The 21,911-nt window shown below is 46.5% G+C and overlaps 1 protein-coding gene and 1 long non-coding RNA gene across 3 annotated transcripts in view; one reads left to right on the top strand and one right to left on the bottom strand.

Annotated features, from left to right (window-relative positions):
* Positions 1 to 2,648: 2,648 nt before the first annotated feature.
* The window catches only part of Afap1l1 (actin filament associated protein 1 like 1), a 57,036-nt gene continuing 37,773 nt past the window's right edge, over positions 2,649 to 21,911 (bottom strand). Inside the window, 10 exon segments of the mRNA XM_040741736.1 lie at positions 2,649 to 3,716; positions 6,127 to 6,255; positions 8,482 to 8,660; positions 11,010 to 11,174; positions 14,184 to 14,295; positions 15,540 to 15,612; positions 16,194 to 16,339; positions 18,133 to 18,344; positions 19,973 to 20,125; positions 20,400 to 20,493. Of these exon segments, the coding sequence (XP_040597670.1) occupies positions 3,693 to 3,716; positions 6,127 to 6,255; positions 8,482 to 8,660; positions 11,010 to 11,174; positions 14,184 to 14,295; positions 15,540 to 15,612; positions 16,194 to 16,339; positions 18,133 to 18,344; positions 19,973 to 20,125; positions 20,400 to 20,493 (1,287 nt within the window). The 3' untranslated portion in view covers positions 2,649 to 3,692.
* Positions 8,546 to 19,500, top strand: LOC121138844. Of its 2 annotated transcripts, none has more exons than XR_005875713.1 (3): positions 8,546 to 8,678; positions 10,472 to 10,548; positions 19,320 to 19,500. It is a non-coding gene; the product is annotated as an uncharacterized LOC121138844 (long non-coding RNA). The 2 variants fall into 2 exon arrangements; XR_005875714.1 differs by lacking the exon at positions 19,320 to 19,500 and adding an exon at positions 10,772 to 11,015.

Genomic DNA, 21,911 nt, shown 5'->3' with positions numbered 1-21,911 from the left:
AGGGAAAACCGAAGGATGTAAAAAGATTTAGGGAAGACAAGCTGTTGGGAGAGCCCCAGCAAGAGGATGGAATGTTTTTTTTTTAAATTATGGCTTTTGTCAGAGGGTCTTACTGTTCAGTGCTGGATTTGCAGGGCAGACCATCTCATCCCATATCATCTTAGATAGTGTACTAGCAGAGAGACTTAGCTAGCTGGTGTAATCTCTGTGCTTCTATCCTATTTTTAAGTATTTTTTTCTTGCTGCTTTCTGCAATTTAGAGTTCGAGTTTGGTGTTATGTCTTGATCACTCGTTTTCTTTTTTCCTTGCTTATTAAATAGTTGTTAATTTAATGAAGTTGGATGATGTCAGTGAAGATGTAGGTAAATCTTATTTTTTTCTACATGTGTATGTGTGTATATGGGTATACACATGAATACATGTAGTCAGAGGACCATTTGCAGTAGTCTTTGTCTTTCCACTATGTGAGTCCTGGGGATTGAATTCAGGTCATTAGGCTTGGTGGTAACCTAACCCCCTTTTACCTGCTGAGCCATTTTGCCAGCCCAAGATGTGGATACATTTTAGGGCTTTGCTGGGTGTGATGCATGACTTTAATCCCAGAACTTTGGAGGCAGAGGCAGGGAAGATCTCTATCAGTTTGAGGCCATCCAGATCTATACATCATCTAGAATAGGCTAGTCACAGATACATGAGAAACCCTCACCACCCCCTAGTCTGTAGATCAGGCTGGCCTCAAACTCAAAAGATTCACTCGAGTGCTGGGATTAATGTGACCCTTATTTTAAAAAATGGCTTTGGATGAAGGGATGTCTGAGGGTGAAGATGAACTAGTGATTGGGGCTTCAAGATTAATTACTGAGTAGACCCTAAGGTTAAAATGAGTAAAAAAAAAAAAAAAAGGACTTGGACATGTTTCTTCAGCGCTCTGAATCCTCACCAAAATATGGCTTCCTTGTGCTCTAGCAACTTGGGCAGACTTTGTCCTCTGCCAGTTCACGAGTTCCATGAGGACAGAGTAGTCTTCTTTGATCTCGTTCAAGGCCCAGCTCAGATGTGACAACCCACACACCGTCGTCCTCATGTGGTGTTCTGTGAGAATGCAGTTTAGGTTGGGGAGGTTATGTCCTCTTCAGATAAGAAACTTGAGACTCTGAGCGTTTGGTGAGCCCATGTAAGGTTTCCCAGTGATGATGAGGGTCATAACGAATCTAACACTAAAGTGTTGGGACGACTGGAACTTCAAGTTCCTCTCGGAACTGTGGCCCAAGAAGGCATTTTAACAAGCCAAAGAAGACGTTTTTTAAACAGTTGAGTACAGGAGATGACGTCTGCTTTAGCAGTTTGCTTACAGTTCTTTACCTGCACAACTCAGACCATGTACACACACACACAGACACACACACACCCATTCATGTACGCACATACATAAGTTTGTGAGCATATGCATGTTTTAAGACAGATTGTGTAGTCCTGGTTGGCCTAAAACTTGCTATATAGGCCAGGTTGGCCTTGAATTTGGCTTTTATTCATATGTTTATTAGGTGTAAGTATGCTTCTGAATGAAGATCCATAGAAGAGACAAGAGATTTGGAGTTAAGAAATAAAGATTCTAGAATCACACCAAACTGCAAAAAAAAAAAAAAGTTATTTTAACTGATCTTACAGAACCTTAGCGTAAAGTACAGGCATAATGCTTAGAAAGGCAATAAATATCAGAGCTGGCTACACTATCTTAAAAATATTTTTACATTTAGTGTATGTATGTGTGTGAATGCCAAGGTGTTTGGAGGTCAGAGGGCTACTTATGGGAGTTGGTTCTCTCCATCCTTTCATCATATGGGTTTTGAGGATCAAACTCAGGTCCTCAGGCTTGGCAGCAAGCCCCCTTACACCTTCTGAGTCATCTTGCTGGATTCTGGTTACATTATTTAAAAGACAAGAGTAAAATATAGAACCTCTTGTTGAAAAGTTATTAAGGAGAAACATTTTCAAGAAGGCGGAAGCCAAATGTCAAGGTGAGTGCTAGGTGTGCTCTGAGCATGGGTCTCAGGTGACACAGGCTGTTCGTGCCTGACGGGTGGCATGTCCTCATGGGTGTTAATGATTAATGATGCAGGGCCCTTCCTTCTTTGAGCCCAAGATTAACTTGTGGAGAGGGATTTAACCCTAAAATAACTGCCTAACAAAGAGTGTGACAGACACTTAAGGTCAGACCTTTCTCATCTAGCTGATACTAAAATCCACTTCTGACGAGTATTTCCAACTTTAAATATAGTAGACGCTTCTCATGAATTAGCTCATTAAATACCCACCAGAAGTCTTGGGAGGAGAGTACAGTCACTTAGCCTGTTCTTCAATGAGAGCCAAAGGGGTTGAGTGACTTTGCTGATACTATCCTTCAGTTAGCAACAGTCAGCCTTGCCTGAACCCAGGACCGTGATCCCTAATGTGTGTGTCCTAACAGTGAGGTGATTGGTTTTCCTACTCTGGTCTCCAGCTACTGCAAAGACTGGTAAAGTTTCAATGAGGATGAAGTATGTGGAGCCTTAGGTGGGTAACATACCAAGACTAGCCAACCATCCACTGAGGCACACAACTTCCCTCTATCCTGCTCCCCCTCAAGTGCCAGCTACCTCCCGACTACTCAGAGTTGAACAGTTTCATCTTTATTGGAGATGAATATGTTAAAAATCGACCTAAAAGCCCAGTGTTGAGACAGTCATGAATAGCATAGAAAAGACGTTGCCTAGGACTTGAGGTCCTATAAAAACATCAAGTGTTTGGAAAAGGCTTAGCACCCTCATGGTAGAAATGAGCCACCATCCTGCTGGTTTTTCTCAATAGTTTCACTTCATAGCATATATGGAGACAGGCTTGTAGGCCTCCTAGTACAAGATGAAGACTTAATTAGACTAAAAACTTAAGTCTTCCAACCACAGCCCCAGGAGTCTTAGTATCATATTAAATAGGTAAGCACGTGACTGACAGCAAATGGTTCCACTCTCCAATGAATGCAACAGTGTGTGGGCATTAGAACTTCATACTTCTGCCACTGTGAGTCTAAAATGGGCCAGCTGATCAACTCTCTTTCCCCTATGCATACTCAGATCATCCGATTTTAAAATGCTCAGACCTGGAAAGTTCCAGTGGCTGTACTTTGCCTGGCATTAAGACAGATGAAGAATGACTGTGGCATTTTTATGTTCTCAATAGCTTTTGTTCGCTGTTGTGCAGGCAGGGATATATTGATTTTCCAGTCCATTACCCTGGCCCACAGGTTGTCTGTAATGTCCAATAGGAACCCAGTCTGCCTAAGTGTTTTCAGGGAGCGTCTTCTTTCATCGTGACACTGCCAGTGCTTCAGCACTGTCTTCCTTTGCCTGAGGACTGGAGGCTGAGGAGAGGTGGAATGGCTTATTCACGTGTGCTTTCCTTGCTTCAGAAGGCAGAGATACCTAACGAAACCTTTACAATTCTGCACGATTCTGTCCCCGCTGCTCCCACCTCCACCCTCTGTAAAACCGGAAGGATGCTTTCCACTTCTCCCTTCCCACAATCCCTAAAGTCATGCAGACAATCAAGCTGGTCTTTTGGGTGCTCCAGTCTTTTCCTGATGTCTTTGTGAAGAAAGCATTTCCTCCTTAGATGGACAAACCGATATGCCTTCAGGCTGGAATTCTCACCCTTCTTAGGTCTTCTTCATTTCCCATTCCTAAAGCACAGAAAGATAAGGAAAAAAATCAGTTGTTGAGGGTTCTAGTGGGACATTCACTATGAATAGCTCCACTGGCCACGTTAGAGACCATGGGGGCCCTGCTCCTCAGTCTCTGTGACCTTTAGTCCCTTCCTTCATTCTCAGCTGACTAGTCAGGATAGCTTTTTGTTGTGTGGTGATAGTGACGACAAGGTCTCTATGTAGAATCAGGCTGACCTCAAATTCATGGTGAGCCCCCTGCTTCAGCCTCCAAAGTGCTGGGATTACATAGTCAGGATTTTTATTTTATTTGTTTGTTTACTTTGGTTTTTCAAGATAGGGTTTCTCTGTGTAACCTTGGCTGTCCTCAAACTCACAGAGATCTGCCTACCTCTACCTTCTGAGTGCTGGGATTAAAGACATGTGTCACCACCTCCTGGCATAGTTTTTTTTCCATTTTTTATTGATTTACTTATTATATATGTATGTGCGTTTTTCCTGTTATGTCTATCTGTGTACTATGTATGTGCCTGGTACCCATGGAGGTCAGAAATGGGTATCAGATCCCTGGAGTTGCAGATGTTGTAAGCCACCAGGTGGGTGCTGGGAACTGAACCCCAGTCTTTAGCTGCTGAGCCATCTCTCCAAATCCCAGAGTGGCCTTTGAGGAATACACTTGGCATTTAGAAAACCAGTCTTCTCAAATCTTCCCAGTAAGTTAAAATGCTCAGTTCCTCCAGTGGACTAACGTCTATAGAGGAGGAACTGCTGCAGCCTGTTGACTCATTCTGGCTTATCTGTTTTCATACAGCCTACCAGCTACATACATTTTATCGTGTCTCTAAGCGCTTGGAAAAAATACTAAAAGAACACCAGTACTTCGTGACAAGTAAAAGTGCTACAGAATTGGAATTTCAATGCCTGTAAGTAAAGTTTTATTGGGACACAGTCATATTCTTCATGTGCTAGTTTTTGTCTGGGCCTGCTTTCCAGCCACAGTGGCAGAATAACACAGACTGTACAGCCAACAGTGTTGAAAGTATTTCCTGAGCGGCAGAGACCCTCACAGGAAGAATTTGCTGGCTTCTGGGCCTGGCTGCCCTGGCCTGGTTGTTCCTTTTTGTCTCTCACTCTCAGTGTTCACCTTTCTGCCTACTTGTCCACAAACAAGCGAGGACTTGGCACGTGCTCTTCTCCTTCCATCCCTCCAGCCCCATTTCCTCACACTCTCCTCAGATCTCTGCTTGTATATGACCTACTGCAAAGGCGGTGGCTATCAATAGTTAAAATAACTACCTCAATGGCATGCCACCTTTCTCTCTTCCCCTGCTTTAAGAACTTACTATGGCCTGGCACCACAGTCTTCACTGTGAATTCTTATCTTCCCGAGTCCACAAGAGAAAGAAAGGCTTGCTTGGGTTCCTTACTATGTAGCTTTTCATCTTAAAGAAGGGGAAACCCATTGGTCTCTGTATTTCTTAGTAAGGTTAGGCACTTCTAAATCAAACTACCCAGTGTTAGCTTTCACAGTGGCTTACTGGGTACACTGGCTGAGCTTGAATATGTATAGTCTCACTACATAGCCCAGGCTGGTCTAGAAATCATGATCCCTCTGCCTCAGATTTAGGTACTAGGATTGTAGAGTGTGCCACTGTGTCCAGTATTGAACATTTGTTTTTCAGTTACACACCATTTTACCTGTATCTTCTGAAATCCAGAAAACCCGGAAATGGGCATATTTTCTAGATACTTTAGCATAAAACTCATTTGGTAGCAAAACCTGATGTGGCCAGATATAAGATGTTTTCTGCTTGATGGTGTAGAGTTACTCAGATGCTTGAGAAATGTGTTGGAGTGTTTCCAATACATATGCCTTTCTAAAGCCCCAAATGTTCTTAACAGCTGTCCCGAAGAATTACACAGAAGAGGCTGAGGACCAGTGTCGTACAGTGAGCCCCATGTCTCTCTGTTCTTATGTTGGCTTCTTACTTAGCCTTGGGCCAGGCCCATTACCCCTAATCTTATCTCCTACTACCCTGGAACGCTGTTAAGATCAGAAGCCAGATGGCAGCTTGTCAGAGCCATGTTAAGGAAGGGCGAGGGGTCAGGCTTTACTGCATGGCTATACCTGCCTGTCTCCCTATTCCCTGCTTTTCTCACTAGGTGGCATTCTGGGTTTTGGGGATGGATCTTATGTAGAAAGATCCATATCTGCCAGGCGTTGGTGGTGCACCCCGTTAATCCCAGCACTCAGGAGGCAGAGGCAGGTGGATCTTTGTGAGTTTGAGGCCACCCTGGTCTACAGAAGGAGTTCCAGGACAACCTCCCAAGCAATACAGAGAAACCATGTCTCAAAAAAAAAAAACCAGAAAAAAAAGAAAGATCCAGATCTGTGCTTTGCTTTTAGCCGAACTCTTTCTTGGTTTACCTTGGCCTTCTGTAGCACTCTTCCTTGGTTGGAGGTTACAATGGATGGACTCCTCTTCCGCAGCTCAGAAACACAGTTGACAGGGAGAGATTGCTCTGGGATATTGCTTTGGGGTTTATTTGTACTTTCCTGTTGGTGGCAAACAAAACAAAGCATTAAGTAGGTGAGATATAGTGCTGTCTATTTGCAACTGAGCTGCACTTAGAAGGACAAGAGAACTTTAAATTAGAAAGCACTAGGTAAACATGCCAGCCCTGAGCAGGGCAGGGACAGAAGATGCTGGGGGCTGGGGGGTAAAGACAGTAACAGGCAAAGTCACAGAGCTCTCTCTGTACACCAGGCAGGCATTGTGTGGGTGGGTTTTTCCATGGGCCTGTGAAATAGGTCCTGTTTACTAATCATCCCATCTCATGGATGAAATAAGGAAGGTCAAGGTTTTGTGCAAGGTGACATGGTTGCTTAGTGTGAGAGCCGGGATTCAAATCCCATAGTTACACTGTTTCTTTTGGATGGTGCTGGTGGGGTTAAACAGCTTCATGCGCATGCGCCTAACTTCTCCCTGATATTGTCTTATTGTCTACACTATGTTAAATCTTCTAGATAACTGCTTACTATTAAACTCTGTTAAGTGTGTGTGCTGTCTACTTTTTTTTTTTTTTTGGTTTTTTCGAGACAGGGTTTCTCTGTGGCTTTGGAGGCTGTCCTGGAACTCACTTGGTAGTCCAGGCTGGTCTCGAACTTACAGAGATCCGCCTGCCTCTGCCTCCCGAGTGCTGGGATTAAAGGCGTGCGCCACCAACGCCCGGCTGTGCTGTCTACTTTTATGTCAGGTTGACACAAGCTTCTGAGAGGGAGCCTCAATCGAGAAGATGTCTCCATAATATCGGGCTGCAACCAAGCATGCAAGGCATTTTTTAAATTAGTGATTGATGGGGGAGGCCCCACTCCATTGTGAGTGGGGCCATCCGTGAGGCTCAAGTTCCTGTGTTCTATAAGAAAGCAAGGTGACACCGGGCGGTGGTGGCGCATGCCTTTAATCCCAGCACTCGGGAGGCAGAGGCAGGCGGATCTCTGTGAGTTCAAGGCCAGCCTGGTCAACCGAGTGAGTTCCAGGACAGCCTCCAAAACAATACAGAGAAACCCTGTCTTGAAAAAAAAAAAAAAAAAGCAAGGTGAGAGGTTGATGAGATGGCTCAGTGGTTAAGTGCATTGGTTGCTTTTTGAGAGGTTGTGAGTTCAATTACTGGATGGCTCACAACTATCTGTAATGAGATCTGACTCCCTCTTTTGGCCTGCAGGAATATACATGTAGACAAAACACTATACAAAACAAACAGACAAACAACAAACAACAAACAACCAAAAAACAAAAACAAGCCAGTAAACAGCAGCCCCTCCTGCCCTGTTTGAGTTCCTGTCCTGGCTTCCTTCTGTGTTGAGGCATATTGTAGAAATGTAAGCCAAACAGCTCTTTGGCTATGATGTTTCATTACAGCAACAGTAACGCTAACTAAGGCAGTGTGAAATCTTAACAGCTAACCCTGCAAGGCATTTAGAGAGGGATTAATATTATTATTATTATTTATTATTATTTATCTCCAGAGGGTAAGGAAGGCTCAAAGGAGGTGGAGAAGACACTGAGGGTGTTGCTGAGAAGCAGCGCCTGTTATGAAGGGATTGGGTTCTAGCTGCTTCCCCCGCCCTCTGTGAATCAGGTTCCCTACCTGTAAAATGAAGCTAAGGGTGCCCTCAAAGAGAAGTTTCAGACCAACTGCCAATATGGACTAGCTGGGAACACAGCTCCCAGTGCCAGCTCCCACTTATCAGGCAAGCCCGTCTTGCTGTCTGAGAGCAGGGAGGGCATGTAATCATTCAGCAAACACTTGCAATGCTCCTAGTATCCAGACTCTGTAAGAGGCTAGGGGTATGATAAACACAGTCTAACTCCTGTGGGTTGTTTTCGGTGCTGGGGAATCTAACCTAATGTCTCACACACGCTAGGCATGTGCTTTACTACTGCACTGCACCCCTATTGCTCAAGTCTCAATAAAACCACAAAATAACCTGGGGCAGGAGATAGACATTATACAAATAAGGATATACATTTGCATGCATTCTCTCTCTCCCTCTCCCTCTCTTTCTCAACGGTTCAGTATTATGCAGAGGAGGAATGATATGACCATTGGCAATTTATATCAATGCTTCCTAGTGGGGAAATCCTGCCCTCCTTGGGATATCTAGGGTTTTCTGGAGACACTTCTGGCTGTCATAACTGGGAGTGAGAACATAGTGGGGTGGCAGTGTGTGAGGGGCTCAGAAGCGGCTGTCCCATGGAGGAGGAGGCACTGAACTCACCTGGCTCCTGTTCTTGTTGCTCACTGACAGGCCCAGGGCGGGGCCCCCTGCCAGGGACTGCTGCAAGCGCTCCTTCACAGCCACCAGCTTCAGTTCCAGGTCGATCCTCTGCTCTTCCTTGGCACGACACTGTGCTTCCAGAGTGGCCACAGCCTCCTCCAAGGCCTTCAACTTTGCTCCTGAGTTCAGAGACACTGGTGAGAAAGTCTGCAGGGCCTCAGGTCCCGTTGTCTCTCCTGGAGAGCCTTCCCAGCAGTGTGGGTGCAGTTAAAAGACAGATTTTGAGGTGGGTTACCAGCCACACTGTGGTATGGTCTTTATCTGCCTAGCATCCATCTTCAGGAAGCAGCGCCCTAATATTTCACTGGAAAACCACTGTTTCCCTCTTAGTCCCTACAGTTTGAGTGTGTGGGTCCCATGTAATTCGGGGGCCTGACTGGAGATCCCCTCTCATCTTCCATCCACAGTGACTGGTTTAGAATATAGAGTTGGTCCAAATGGAGTGACTCCTGAGATTTTGGTGGTGGTCACTGGGAAGAGTCGCCCCTTTTGCTGGGGTGTCCAGAGGATTGGGTGAAGGCTTGTGCTGTGCAGCCACGAGGTCACCAAGAGGAAGAGACTGAAAGCAGTTCTTTCCCTGTATGCCACCACACGTATCTGATCTCTCAGTTTTCAGTTTGCATTTTTGTGTGTGATTTTGGTTTCTGTTGCCTGTGTACTGAGACATAGTTCAGAGCTTTCCACAGCCCAGGTTTTCCAGGAGGATCTTGCTGCTTATTTAGTGTAAACCGACAGACAAATTTTCATTAATATTTCTGTCATGCTAAGAAGCTCCATTTGTAGGGGTGGGGGTGGAGATTGAACCTAAGAGCTTGCACACTAGGAAGGGCTCTACCACAAGGCTACACCCACGGTCTCCCATCCAAAAAAAATCTTTTTTTTTTTGGTTTTTCGAGACAGGGTTTCTCTGTGGCTTTGGAGGCTGTCCTGGAACTTGCTCTGTAGACCAGGCTGGCCTCGAACTCACAGAGATCCGCCTGCCTCTGCCTCCCAAGTGCTGGGATTAAAGGCGTGCGCCATCAACGCCCGGCTTCCAAAAAAAAATCTTAAAAACAAAACAGTGTCTCATGTAGCCCAGTCTTGCCTCAGACTGCACAGTGGAAAGTGCCTGCCTCCAAAGTGCTGGGATTATGGTGTGTGCTGCCATGCCTGGTTTATGTGATACTGGGGATTGAACCCAGGACTTTGTGAATGCCAGGCAGGCACCTACCAATGAGCCACAGCTCTAGCTCAGTCCAGAATCCTCTCCATCCCTTAACTTCCATTAGAAGGTTTCAGTCATGTTAAATGCATTCATTGATTTAGTAGTTGTTTATTGAATTCTTACTACATACGAAGCACTGTCCTAAACCCTTGGGATGGATCAGTGAAGAAAACAGCAAAGATCTAAGCTTTTATGAATCTTTTATGTATATGTGTATGACAAATATAAGTAAAAGTAATGACTATAGCAACTTATGTGTACTGCAAATTGATACAGACAAAAACGTTGGCTAGGACAGTCTGTTCCAAATCATGGTTCTTACCTCTAGAAAGTTCCTGTCCTTTGTCCATTCGTTTGTTTATTTGTATGGGGGATTGAGTCCAGGACCTTACACATGCTGGACAGGTGCTCTACCACTGAGTTACAACTCTAGCCCCACAATTTTTCTTATACTGAAACCAAACTGCTTTCCTTGCCGTCCTCCCATGTGTTTATTCTCTCTTTCTTTTTTTTCTTTTGGATACAGGGTCTCATTATGTAATCTTGTCTCTTCGAGAACTTGCTGGGACTAGAGGTGTGCTCCATCACACGTGCTTCTAGGTGTTTATTCTCTGGTTTACCAGAGGTCCTCATCTTAGGCCCATTGTGATCTATGGATGGATGGGGTTTAGGGTTGGACCACTGAATCTGTCTGTACCATTTTGATGTAGTGTTTTGTTCCATAAGGGCCATGTGTGTTCTACAAGGCAGGACTTCCTATTCCCCAGAACACGTGGGAGAAACCCAGGCAGAACTACAGCCAGGTAAGAATTCAAAGAAACACAGTAGAAAATGGGGTTAGGGAATCCCAGAGTGGGCAGGGACTGTTGAGGTTTTTGGATTTCAGAGGAGGATCCTGGAAACCTAGCCCTGGGCCATTGCTTTACATCTAAGTGAATGAATGCAGGACCCAAGAAGTCTTCCATCCAAGATGCCGAGGCAGGCTCTGCTCCCCACACTGCTGAAGCACATCATCTCTTTCTACAGGGAGGTCTACATCCTGGGGTGCTTTCCACGCTCTCTCTGGAAGCAGCTACTAAACTGCCTGCACCTTCTTTAATCATGATGGATGACAATGAGGAGGAGGAGGGGCAAAGCCCACCTCTTCTGGGTGGGTAGCTAAGAAATCTGTGTAAGAGGCCTCCCCTTAGTGCCGGGGGGGGGGGCAGGGGGGGTCTCAGGCTGAGCCACCCTTGTGCACTCGGGGCCACACCGTGGCAGGTACCTGGGTTGTTCCGGATGGCTTCCTTCAGCTCCTTCTTCTCCTGTCGCAAAGCCATCAGCTCTGTGCGAATCATCTCCTTCTCTTTTTCCAACCTCTCTTTTTCTACCAGGTACCTGCGGGCATCCTCCTCGGCCCGGTTCTTGCCGTACTTGTATTGATTGGCGCCTGCAGAGATACAGGGCATCTCCTGAGGACTAGGAAGGAACAGGGACGCAGCACAGCACAGGGACTCAGAACCAGGCAGATCAGGGTTTGCATTTTTTCTTTCTGGGTGTGAGCCGTCAGGCCCAAATGATTGGTGTGCGTTTGCGCCTTCCCCCAAACCTCAGCATCCTTATGCACAAATAAAGACACTGATAACGGATGCAGTGAGGTTTAAATGAGATAATCAAGGAAAAGTACTTAATATAGTACCTGGCAAGTGATGCCTGCTTAGTAAATGTTAGGAAATAAGGGCAGTCGTTACATATAATAAAGCAAAATTTGTAATGCATAACCCATGTTGCTTTATAGAAAGTGTGCTTTGAAGGAGTCAAACCTCAGGTTACTTATGATAAAGGAAGACACCTACATGTAACTCAGGTCAGGCCCTGCTCGGTGTGCTGCTGGGGAAGGGTGGGAAGAGAGAAAGCCCAGGCATGAACTGTAGGTCCACCATGGTGGACAGCAAGCAACTGCACAGAACCATGCTTCTCACAGTGTATGCTACACTCAGCCACTCGCTTGTATTTCCCTCTAACCTCCCTCTGTTATTATTCACTGTGCGTCTTACTTGGTTCTACTTATTATTACTCTATTTTACTGCCGAGGAAGCCAGGCGCAGAAAGGTTAGGTCCCACTGTTTATGGTACTAGAGACAAGTTGAACATGTGTGTCTATCTTACTTTAGGTGATGAGGTCATGAGCCAGAATCTTTAGAGGTGACATCAGTGGCCTTGGAAGAAAGCAAGAGAGCCATCTATGTAATAGGGGATGGCCCAGACACCACAGCTGCTGACTTGGACTCCAGCTTCCAAAGCTAGGAGAAACGAGCTGTTGCATTTAAAAAGGTCATCTAGCTTAGGATGTTTTGTGACAGCAGATTGAGGGCCAGGGCAGCATTTCTCCTGTGTGCCCCTGGATGTCACTGGACTACACCACGTGGCTTCTAGTTCCTCCAGGAACCCTGTGACTCCATCAGTGGCCCCCAGGCCCCCAGGATGGGGATGGGGAGGCCAATAGGCCTAAGCCAGACCAGTCTCATTTCACAGCTCTTACAATCTGGGCTCTTGTGAGACATTTGATTAAAAAACAAACAAACAAACAAAAAACCCAAAAAACAGGTTTAGGGTTTTTACTTTTTGCTGTTGTTATTATTTAGTGATTTCTTGAATCCGACATAATGACTTCAATTTTCTATTTTTCTTATTCATTGACTTTTATTTTATTTTTTGTTTTTTCAAGAGGTCTCATTATGTAGCACTGGCTGTCCTGAACTCACTATGTAGACCAAGTTGACCTTGAACTCACAGAGATCTGCCTGCCACTGCCTCCTGGGTGCTAGGATTCAAGGCATGAGTCACTATGTCTGGTGAATTTTATTTTTTCACAGCAGGGTCTTGCTGTGCAGCACTAGCTGGCCTTTTTATCCATGCAGACAAGGCTGGCCTGGCACTTGCAGTGATTCCCCTGTCTTTGTCTCCTGAGCACTGGGACTGCAGCATGTCAGTTACACGAAGAACAGTTTTCCACGTTACTTTTGCAAAGCCCTTATTTCCAGTGTCTAAGAAAGAAGCATCTCAGGAGCGTTACACATCCCTCCCTTATTCTGAGGGAACCAGACAGGGGAAAGGACTTGTTCAAAGTTACATAACAGTGTCTCAGCCAAGTGAGGAATGGAAGACAGATGTCCCGAGTCTTGGGAGGACATCTCCATTAATGCAATGGAGCCCGGGGACAGAAAGTTTTTTTTTTCTTTAAAGAAGTCTTCAAAAGGCCAGGTGTGGTGGCACACACCTTTAATTCTAGCACTGGGTAGGCAGAGGCAAGCCTGGTCTACAGAGTGACTTCCAGGACAACCGGGGCTACCCAGAGAAACCTGTCTCAAAAACAAAACAAAAAAGTCTTCAAAAAGCAAAGACTAGAATGCGGGGAGAAGAAACAGTACATTACCCTGTGGGAAGCTTGCTCTAGCATGACCTCAATGAGTCCCCTGTGTGCTCTGGAGGACACAGATAGGAGCACAGAAGTGAGCTGTGGATCTTGTGACACCCCAGCTCAGGAACTGTGGAGGAAGTGGTTATCTGCTTACTACCCTAGACCACAGACCACAAACTGTGGTCTTCTGGAAAAGACAGGCTTTGAGATGCATGCTCTCTCTCTCTCTCTGTCTCTCTCTGTCTGTCTCTCTCTCACACACACACACACATACCTGTGTATGCTTATCTACCTTTAAACACTTAACTATTATACAGGTAATACTCATGCCATATAAAATCATTTTAATTAGCAGCTAATATTAAGAATTCACATGCCAGCTGGACATTGGTGGTGCACGCCTTTAATCCCCGCCTTTGGGAGGCAGAGGCATGTGGATCTCTGTGAGTTTGAGGCCAGCCCGGTCTACAGAGCAAGTTTCAGGACAGCCTGAACTATACAGAGAAACCCTGTCTTGAAAAACCAGAAAAAAAAAAAAGAATTCATATGTTGGGTGGTGGTGACACACGTTTTTAATCCCAGAGCTCAGGAGGCAGGGGCAGGCAGATCTTTGCGCCAGGGTTAAACAGCGAAAACCCTATCTCAAAAATAAAAAATAATTCACATGAAATTTATGTTTTGACCTCTTGAATAATCAGTAAATGCTGTGTGAGGTCTTCTGGGTAAGCCAAGTAGGGTCTACCTCCGGAATAGGACCTACGCACTCTAGCCTCTCTGTAAACCTTCCTCCGCTACTCACTTGCTCTCTGACCTTACCACCATGCTGTGTTGTTACTTCCTTTTTGTTTCTCTTGCTATGCTGGGGCCTGGGACCTCAGGTCTCCCCATACCGCCCAGCCCCCATTACTTTCCTTGGGTAGAGCATTTACCGATGGACCTCTTTTACTCATTGAGTTCCCTGCCCCTGGGCATCTGGTATTGAGACCCTGCAGTGCTCTGCTCTACCTCCCCTGAGTAGGAGAAGACCACAGAACTCACTGGAGGCATGGCGCTTGACTTTGACCTGTGGGTCCACACGATGGGACTTCTCACTGCAGGAGGAGGCATGGCGCTTCACCTGAGCCCCGGTGGGGTGCTGGGGCTCCTCATCCTGGACGGGGGACAGAGGAAGAAGGTTGAGTGCAGGCAGGGTTCAACCTGTTCAGACAGGGAGCCTCCGGCCAGCACCTCTGAGATCTTGGCCTTACGTGTGTAGATTTGTGCAGTTTTCTACAGTCTGCAGACTGCCTTCACCAGCAGTACCATTCCAACCTCATACCTTCTGTGGGAGGTAAAAGGCAACCTTGAGCTGAGTACTTACTGAGACACAAATGAGAGGGCTCAGGAAATTGTCTTTGTTACAGGCCTTTGGTCCTCATTTCATTTGAAAGCATTCTTCCACTATCTGAATTGCTAATACACAGTCTTCCCTCAGAAGAGGAGGAGGAAAAGGGAGAGAGGGGCCAACGACAGAAGTGATGCACCTTATTAACCTGGCTGCATTTGCGCTTGAAGAGTATTACCCATGCTCCAAGTCCAGCCAAGGTCTTGGTGTGATGCCTTACTGTCATTTAACCATCTTATTAGGAACAGCACTGTCATTTCTCTGGACAGAATGTCCCAATGCCTGCTGGGCACTGTGCTAATTCCTTCCTTCCTTCCTAACATGAATCATTTCATTTAGTTCTTAAAACACTCCTGAGAAGGACCCACACACCCACGTGAAGGTGGGAAGCAGGGGGTCTGATGAGCAAAGCGGAGGTCCCTCTAACTCCAGTTTTCACATCTGAAGTGCTTAGTTTTTTGCTTGTTTGACACAGGGTCTTACTATGTAGCTCTGGCTGTCCCGGAACTCACTCTGTAGACCAGGCTGGCCTCGAACTCAGAGATTCACCTGCGTCTGCCTCCCGAGTGCTGGGATTAAAGGTATGGGCCATCACACCCGGTTATATCTGAAGTGCTAAACCACCCAGCTACTAGCTTCTCTGCAGCTGAGCAAAACCTTCAAGTTGCATTCAAGAAAGACCTTGGGAACAAAATGGCAGGCTGGGTATGTTTCTGAAAAAAGGGGGATCATGGAAATGAGGGCGCAGAGTGTCATCTAGTCCGGGCAAGGTCCTGCTCACAGATGTGCCATGTCCTCAGCACCTTTGTTCTCTCTCCTCTAGATGCAAGGCCACCAAGGTGCCTGTTTTCTGGCCTTCTCCAGGAGAAGGCACAGGGCACGCGGCTGAGAGCAGGAGGCTTAGTGAAGGCAATTTCTCTGACGCAAAGGATAAGGCGGGCAGTGAAGGGGAAAGCAGAAACAGAAGGACAGCCTTTGGCGTGTTACTAAGCGGTGTCACTAGACCATACCTGCACCTTTTCATAAGGAACCTCATCGTAGACACGGGGCTCAGGCCACTGATCCTGGCAGGACTGTGCATACCTAGAACATGAAAGGTACAATGATGTTGGTGACACTTTGTGGCTTATGCTGCCTTCCTGTCTTCTCTCGTTTGATGCTGGGCAGCATTTTTTTTTCGCTAAGTTCATTTATTTTTATGTGCACTGGTGTTTTGCCTGCATGTATGTCTGTGTGAGGGTGTCAGGTCCCCTGGAACTGGGGTTACAGGCAGGTGTGAGCTGTAATGTGGGTTCTGGGAATTGAACCAGGGTCTTCTGGAAGAGCAGCTAGTGCTCTTAACTGCTGAGTCATCTCTCCAGCCCCTGGCAGCAGTTTTTAACGTAGATCGAAAGGTCATGTGCTTGGGAGGACTGCATGAGTCTCCAGAGATGACAACAGGTGGCTCATTCCCACCATCCTTTGAAAGTCTGGTGACAGGCTGCAGGATGGCACGCAGCAGGGCATGCCCCCCCACACTGGAGAAGGCGCCTTCCTTCCCAGTGAAGCAGGCTTCCGAGCTTGCCCCTCCCCTTCCATCCAGTGCTCAAGGCTGCATGCAGAGCCTGGGAATGGAGCTGAAGCAGGAATCCCCTGGCAGGCTTGGGCCACAGAACCACCCTTACAGGAAGGAGTTGCGCCCAGCACTGACAATACTGGTTAAGGTCTCCACGTCCACATAGTCATAGTGCAGCGCCTCTGGGGTGACTTTGGAGCCCATCTCCACCAGCAGCAGCCCAAGCCAGCGGCCCATGTCCTCTGAACAGCTTGCCTGGGGGAGAGGAGGCAAAGTAGAATTTACTTTCCCACCGTGAAGCTTCTGGCCGCTTGCTCGTGTCAGACAGACAGCCCCACAAATGTTTGTAAGTAATCAGTACTTAGTGATGGGGTAGAATTAGACTAGACACACATGCAGAAATCGGAGGCTCCTGAATTCTCTCAAACATCTGCTCAAAAAAGCCACTTCCTCCAAGGGGTCCTCCCTGATTACTTCTGTAAGATGGCACGCCCCCTACCCTCCATCTTCTGGGTTTTCATATCTGACCATTTGGATATAAACACACTTAGGTGTTCTCAAAACTTCATCGTTCCCTCTCCTTCTTCCATACTGGGGACCAAACCCAGAGTGCCTTGTGTATTCCAAGGCCTGGCTTTACCATTGAGACACATCCCTAGTCTGAAAGCATGCACTGTTTTAAAATTATTTTAATGTTACGTGTATGGCTGGCTGTTTTGCCTGTATGTATGTATGCATACTGCATTAATGCCTGGTGTCTGTAGACGCCAGAAGAGTGCATTCAATCCCTGGAACTGGAGTTGCAGATGGTTGTGAGCCACTTTGTGGGTGCTGGGAGTCACAAGGCGGTTCTCTGCCAAAGCAGCTAATGCTTTAACTGCTGAGCCATCTCTCCAGCCTCCATATTTATATTACTTCTCTAAATAGGAAATTGCTCATGTAACTCAAAATTTTCTCAAACTGTAATTACCAAAGCATTATAGTACTGTTTATAGGAAAATCCCCCAGGACAAACTGCTGGCCAGTTAAACATATCCTTAATTCTGACTTAAAGGACATTATCACAAAATCAGTTAGCTAGTAATGACAAATTTAAATAAAGAAATACATAAAGCACCGTCTTAAAGGGGGGAAAATCCTGGAAAACTGTGTAAGTTACGGGATATAAGAAACTCAGTGGGAAGATGCAGCGATAATAGTTTTTAAAACTGAAAACCAATGAGGCAGATGGAGAGGGTACAGGCACTCTCGAGTCTTGAAAAGCACGCGGTTGCCCTGGCCTCTGTCTATAACGTGGGCAGGTGGACCTTTGAGCTTTCCTGTGTCAACATTTTGAATTCTAAACATCCAAAGGGCTGTCACATGGAGGGTTGTCTGCGTGCTCTGGGCAGCCTCAGAGAGGAGGGTGGTGCCAGCGGGTGAGAAGGGCATTGAGCAGACCCCACTCATGCACTGTTCAACACGTGCTTGCTGAGCTCACAGTGTGTGCTGGACATTGTGTGCGGATCTAGAAAAAGAAATACTATACAAAAACATGGCTGCGACCCTGCCAGGAACGGGAAGGATTTTAACTCTGTAGGGGTACTCTTTGTAGAGACTGGAGTTGCTCAGTAGGAGGGCAACGGTTTTCTGCGGTCGATGACTCCTGCTGGTAAAGTCTGAGAGAGAACTCCAGAATCAGATCCCAGTCAGACCACAGGAGATGCCTGCTGGACCTGGAACTTTAAGGTCAGGGCGAATAAGCAAACCTGGACTCTAGAATTAGGGCTGCCAGAATTAGGATATAAAAACACAGGGTGCTCTGTTAGGTTTGAACTTCAGATACACAACAAATAACCTTTCAGTGTAGGCGTATCTCGGAATCTCCCAGGCTACTTTCATATTAAAAACACGATTCCTTGTTTCTGTGGAATCCCAGCATCCCTGATGTCCCCATGTTACCTGACAAGCACGTTGGGTTATCCCCCCCAAAGTTCCTGTGTAGAGTAGCAACACACCCACACCAGCTTCACCCCCAACCCTGGGCTACCTGGACTCTCTCCTCTCACCTCCAGGATGGCCACTTCCTGCCTATTGCGCAGGATCCTGAAGGCAAATGGGTGCCTGGGTCCAAAGCCCGGGGCTACCTCACAGCCCCCGAGGGCAATGGCATTCACGTGGGTATGCAGGTCTGTGCGGTCTTTGTGGAAATAGAGAGTGTTGCACTTGAGGCGGCACCATCGTTCCTTCCAGCCTTGGTTTACCAGCACATTTAGGTACCCTGGAACAAAGAGACAGAGGAGTGACCTCACTATAGCTCCTTGTGCAAAGGCTCCGAGGGATGTCTACACAAACCTGTGACCTAGCTGGCAGGAAGGCCTGGCACCGTAGGCATCCTCCTCTTTGAGTCTCAGCTGCCCAGCTGTGAGCTCACATCGACGATGCTATTAATGCATCCTTCTGCAGCCTCAGGACCACTCCAAGTGTGATGGAAATGGCCGACACTACTAGAGAAGATATATATATATATACAGGAAAGCTACAACTGCCTTCTCTATCCCCCAAACTGAATTTGTGGCTAAAAGATGGAAAATGATGATGCTGGCACCTAGTGGCAGCATGTGGAAAGGCCACCATCCATCTAGCCACAGTAAGGATTGATGTCTAAACCTCAGCAGACAGCTAGCTGCACAGCTGACCACGGATGGAATTAGAATTTCCTCTGAGCATTTTAGGATTTATTTATTTTATTTTAATATTTTCTTTACCACAGCATGCTATGATTCAATGATCACGAAACATTTCTTTATAATCTTTGCATTTCTTTATTCTTTCTTGTTTGTTTTTTGAGGCAGGGTTTCTCTGTGTAGTCTTTGCTGTACCAGTACTTGCCCTGCAGACAAGGCTGGCTCCAACTCACAGAGATCCGCCTGCCTCTGCCTCCCGATGCTGGGATTAAAGGTGTGCGCCACCATCACTGGGCTATAATTATAGCTTTTAAACTAATATATCCAAAATAGATGATTTTATTTTCCGCTATGCTGGGTATGGAACATGGGGTTTCACATGGCTAGGCAAATGCTCTGCCATTGAGACACACCCCATGGCCTTTAAAACAGGTGACTGTCTACTGGATTACAGCATATGGACCATGGCACTTTTATGAAACAGCAATGCCTTTTCTGCCAGACACTTTTTACTAACATGTATTTATATTAAAAAGTACTTAATATTTTTGTCCCAATTTCCTTTCCAGACTAGCCTGGAATCTATTTACAGTTACATCTATATGCATATAAACCAGAAACCACTGCCCTTCAAGATGCTCGGCCCTCCCAGCAAGCAACTCCATGTCTGCAAAGTTTTCCCCACACTTCCAGTTCCATAAAGGCAGCAGGCATGGTTTTGTGTAACTTCTATTTTTTCTAATTTATAAATGCCGGGATACAAGCTACATATACACATAAATGAAACCTATATACTTTTGTCATTTGTTTTTTGAGATGGGGCCCATGGAGTCCAGGCTGGCCCCTGGCCTTGAACTTGCTACATAGACACAGACGACCTCAAACTCCTGATCCTGCTGCTTTCGGCTCCATAGTCTAGAATTACAGGTATGTAGTCCCAAGGCCAGCATTTCTGGCATGGTAAATGCTGTGAGTTTACTCCTCTCTCATATTAGCACAGGAAACTAAGGCCTATAGAGGGACAGTGGTTTGATTGAGTTCACGGGGATCATAGATAGGATGGTCAGCAGGTTTCCCTTCTCCAGGCATGGATGCTGATAGAGTGGAGTCTAGCCATCCAGAGGAAAGCACCAGGGGCCCCACACTGACAGGTTCCTGGAATCAGCTCCAGGAGCCTGGGTTCAGGGCCCTGTGCTACCTTCCTCTCTGAGCCAGGACTTACCACAGCATGGAACCTCATTCTCACTGGAAAATGCCTGCACGTCCTCAGATAGCGCCTTCTTCTTGGAGAAACTGATGATGCGTGTGATCTTCCGGCCTGCAGCTCTGCTCATGGAGCCCTTTAGCTCAGCAAGGCTATTCTTCTTCCCTTTACCTGGTAGCAGAGGAGTGGTTCACAGGGGATGGGGAAGGAGGCCATGGTCCCACTTTTTCCCATCTCTGGTCTTCCCAGCAGCTCTTGCAATTTACACACTGGGACTAGCCTATAATTCAGGTCCTACACACAGGAGCCAGTCTGAAATTCTGGGTACGAAAGGCCCAGAGGCCTTACCCAGGTCCTCCCCAGGACCCGCTCTACCACTGTGTACCTGTGGCAAAATCCCTCCAACCTTTGACATTCTCCAGCATGGATGAACGGAAACTCCTACCGTGTTCACAGGCTTCTCGGCGGCTGAGGGTGGAACTGCTGTCATTCATGCCCAGGCTGTCAGAGTCTGAATTCTGTCTCTCTTGGGACAATCTCTGGGGAAGGACACAGACAGCCGTACATCAGGGGACTTCCTTACTGGCCACGTCTTCTTCCAATTCTCCAAGCAACAGTTATCATGTACTTGATACCACACCAATGCTATCAGGAAGTTAGCAATGACTTACACATAGTCATATCTTCAGGTTACACTCTACTGGAAGAGTGAGGCCATTAATTATAATGAATTGACAGTGTCCTGGAATATGCTCTGTATCTGGTAAGTGACAGGAGAAGGGCAAGCATTTGCATGGGATGCAACTGTAGGGATGGACAAGAGGGGGCAACCTTGGATGCCGAAAGTCCCTGGGCATGAAGTTCCAGAAAGGGACAGATCAAGGTGACAGAATACAGGAAAAGGGGTGAGCTAAAAGATGTTTTTAAGACGGGCGGTGGTGGTGCACGCCTTTAATCCCAGCATTTGGGAGGCAGAGGCAGGCAGATTTCTGTGAGTTTGAGACCAGTCTGGTGTATAAGAGCTAGTTCCAGGACAGCCTCCAAAGCCACAGAGAAACCATGTCTTGAACGCTCCCCCCCAAAAAAGATGTTTTCAAATGAGTTGTGATAAGATCCTATGATCAGCAGATATCCATTACAATTCTACCTTGAATGAGAGGATGAAGGAACATGAACACACACACACACACACACACACACACACACACACACTTTTGTTGCCAGTCTATTAACAATCATACCTACAATCTACAAAGCAGGTAGAGCAGAAATTATGGAAGAAATTATAATACTACTATTCCTTATTAGCTGTGGGAATGGGGAGACATCTAACAGAAAATGGATGAGTGGTCTAAACATCTGAAGAATCTTGTCTGTAGGTTTGGAGACTGAAGTTATAGCCCTGTTTGTTCTGCAACAATGAACATATAGTAACTTTTCCACCAAGACGGGTGGTGATATTTCAATCTTACGATGCCACGGAAAGAGACCTACCAACACAACATCCCAGCTCTTCCACAAAAAAGACCACCATAATACATCACTTACCCCCTCCCTGTACCCTCAACCACGGCAGAGAATGCCACGCACACCTTGCTCTGCTGTTGCTCTTTTGAGACTTTGAACTGCACGAGGCTGTACCACAGTGTGTATCCGCACACTCACACCCTCTTCCAGTGCTGGCTGTACCATAGTGTGTATCTGCACACTCACATGTCTTACAGTGCCGGCTGTACCATAGTGTGTATCTGCACACTCACACCTTCTTCCAGTGCCGGCTGTACCATAGTGTGTATCTGCACACTCACACCTTCTTCCAGTGCCAGCTGTAATATAGTGTGTATCCGCACACTCACACCCTCTTACAGTGCCGGCTGTACCATAGTGTGTATCTGCACACTCACATGTCTTACACTGCCGGCTGTACCACAGTGTGTATCCGCACACTCACAGTCTT

Source organism: Mesocricetus auratus, unplaced genomic scaffold (assembly GCF_017639785.1).
Source record: "Mesocricetus auratus isolate SY011 unplaced genomic scaffold, BCM_Maur_2.0 Super-Scaffold_6730, whole genome shotgun sequence".
Taxonomy (NCBI): domain Eukaryota; kingdom Metazoa; phylum Chordata; class Mammalia; order Rodentia; family Cricetidae; genus Mesocricetus; species Mesocricetus auratus.
This window is presented reverse-complemented; position numbering and strand designations above follow the sequence as displayed.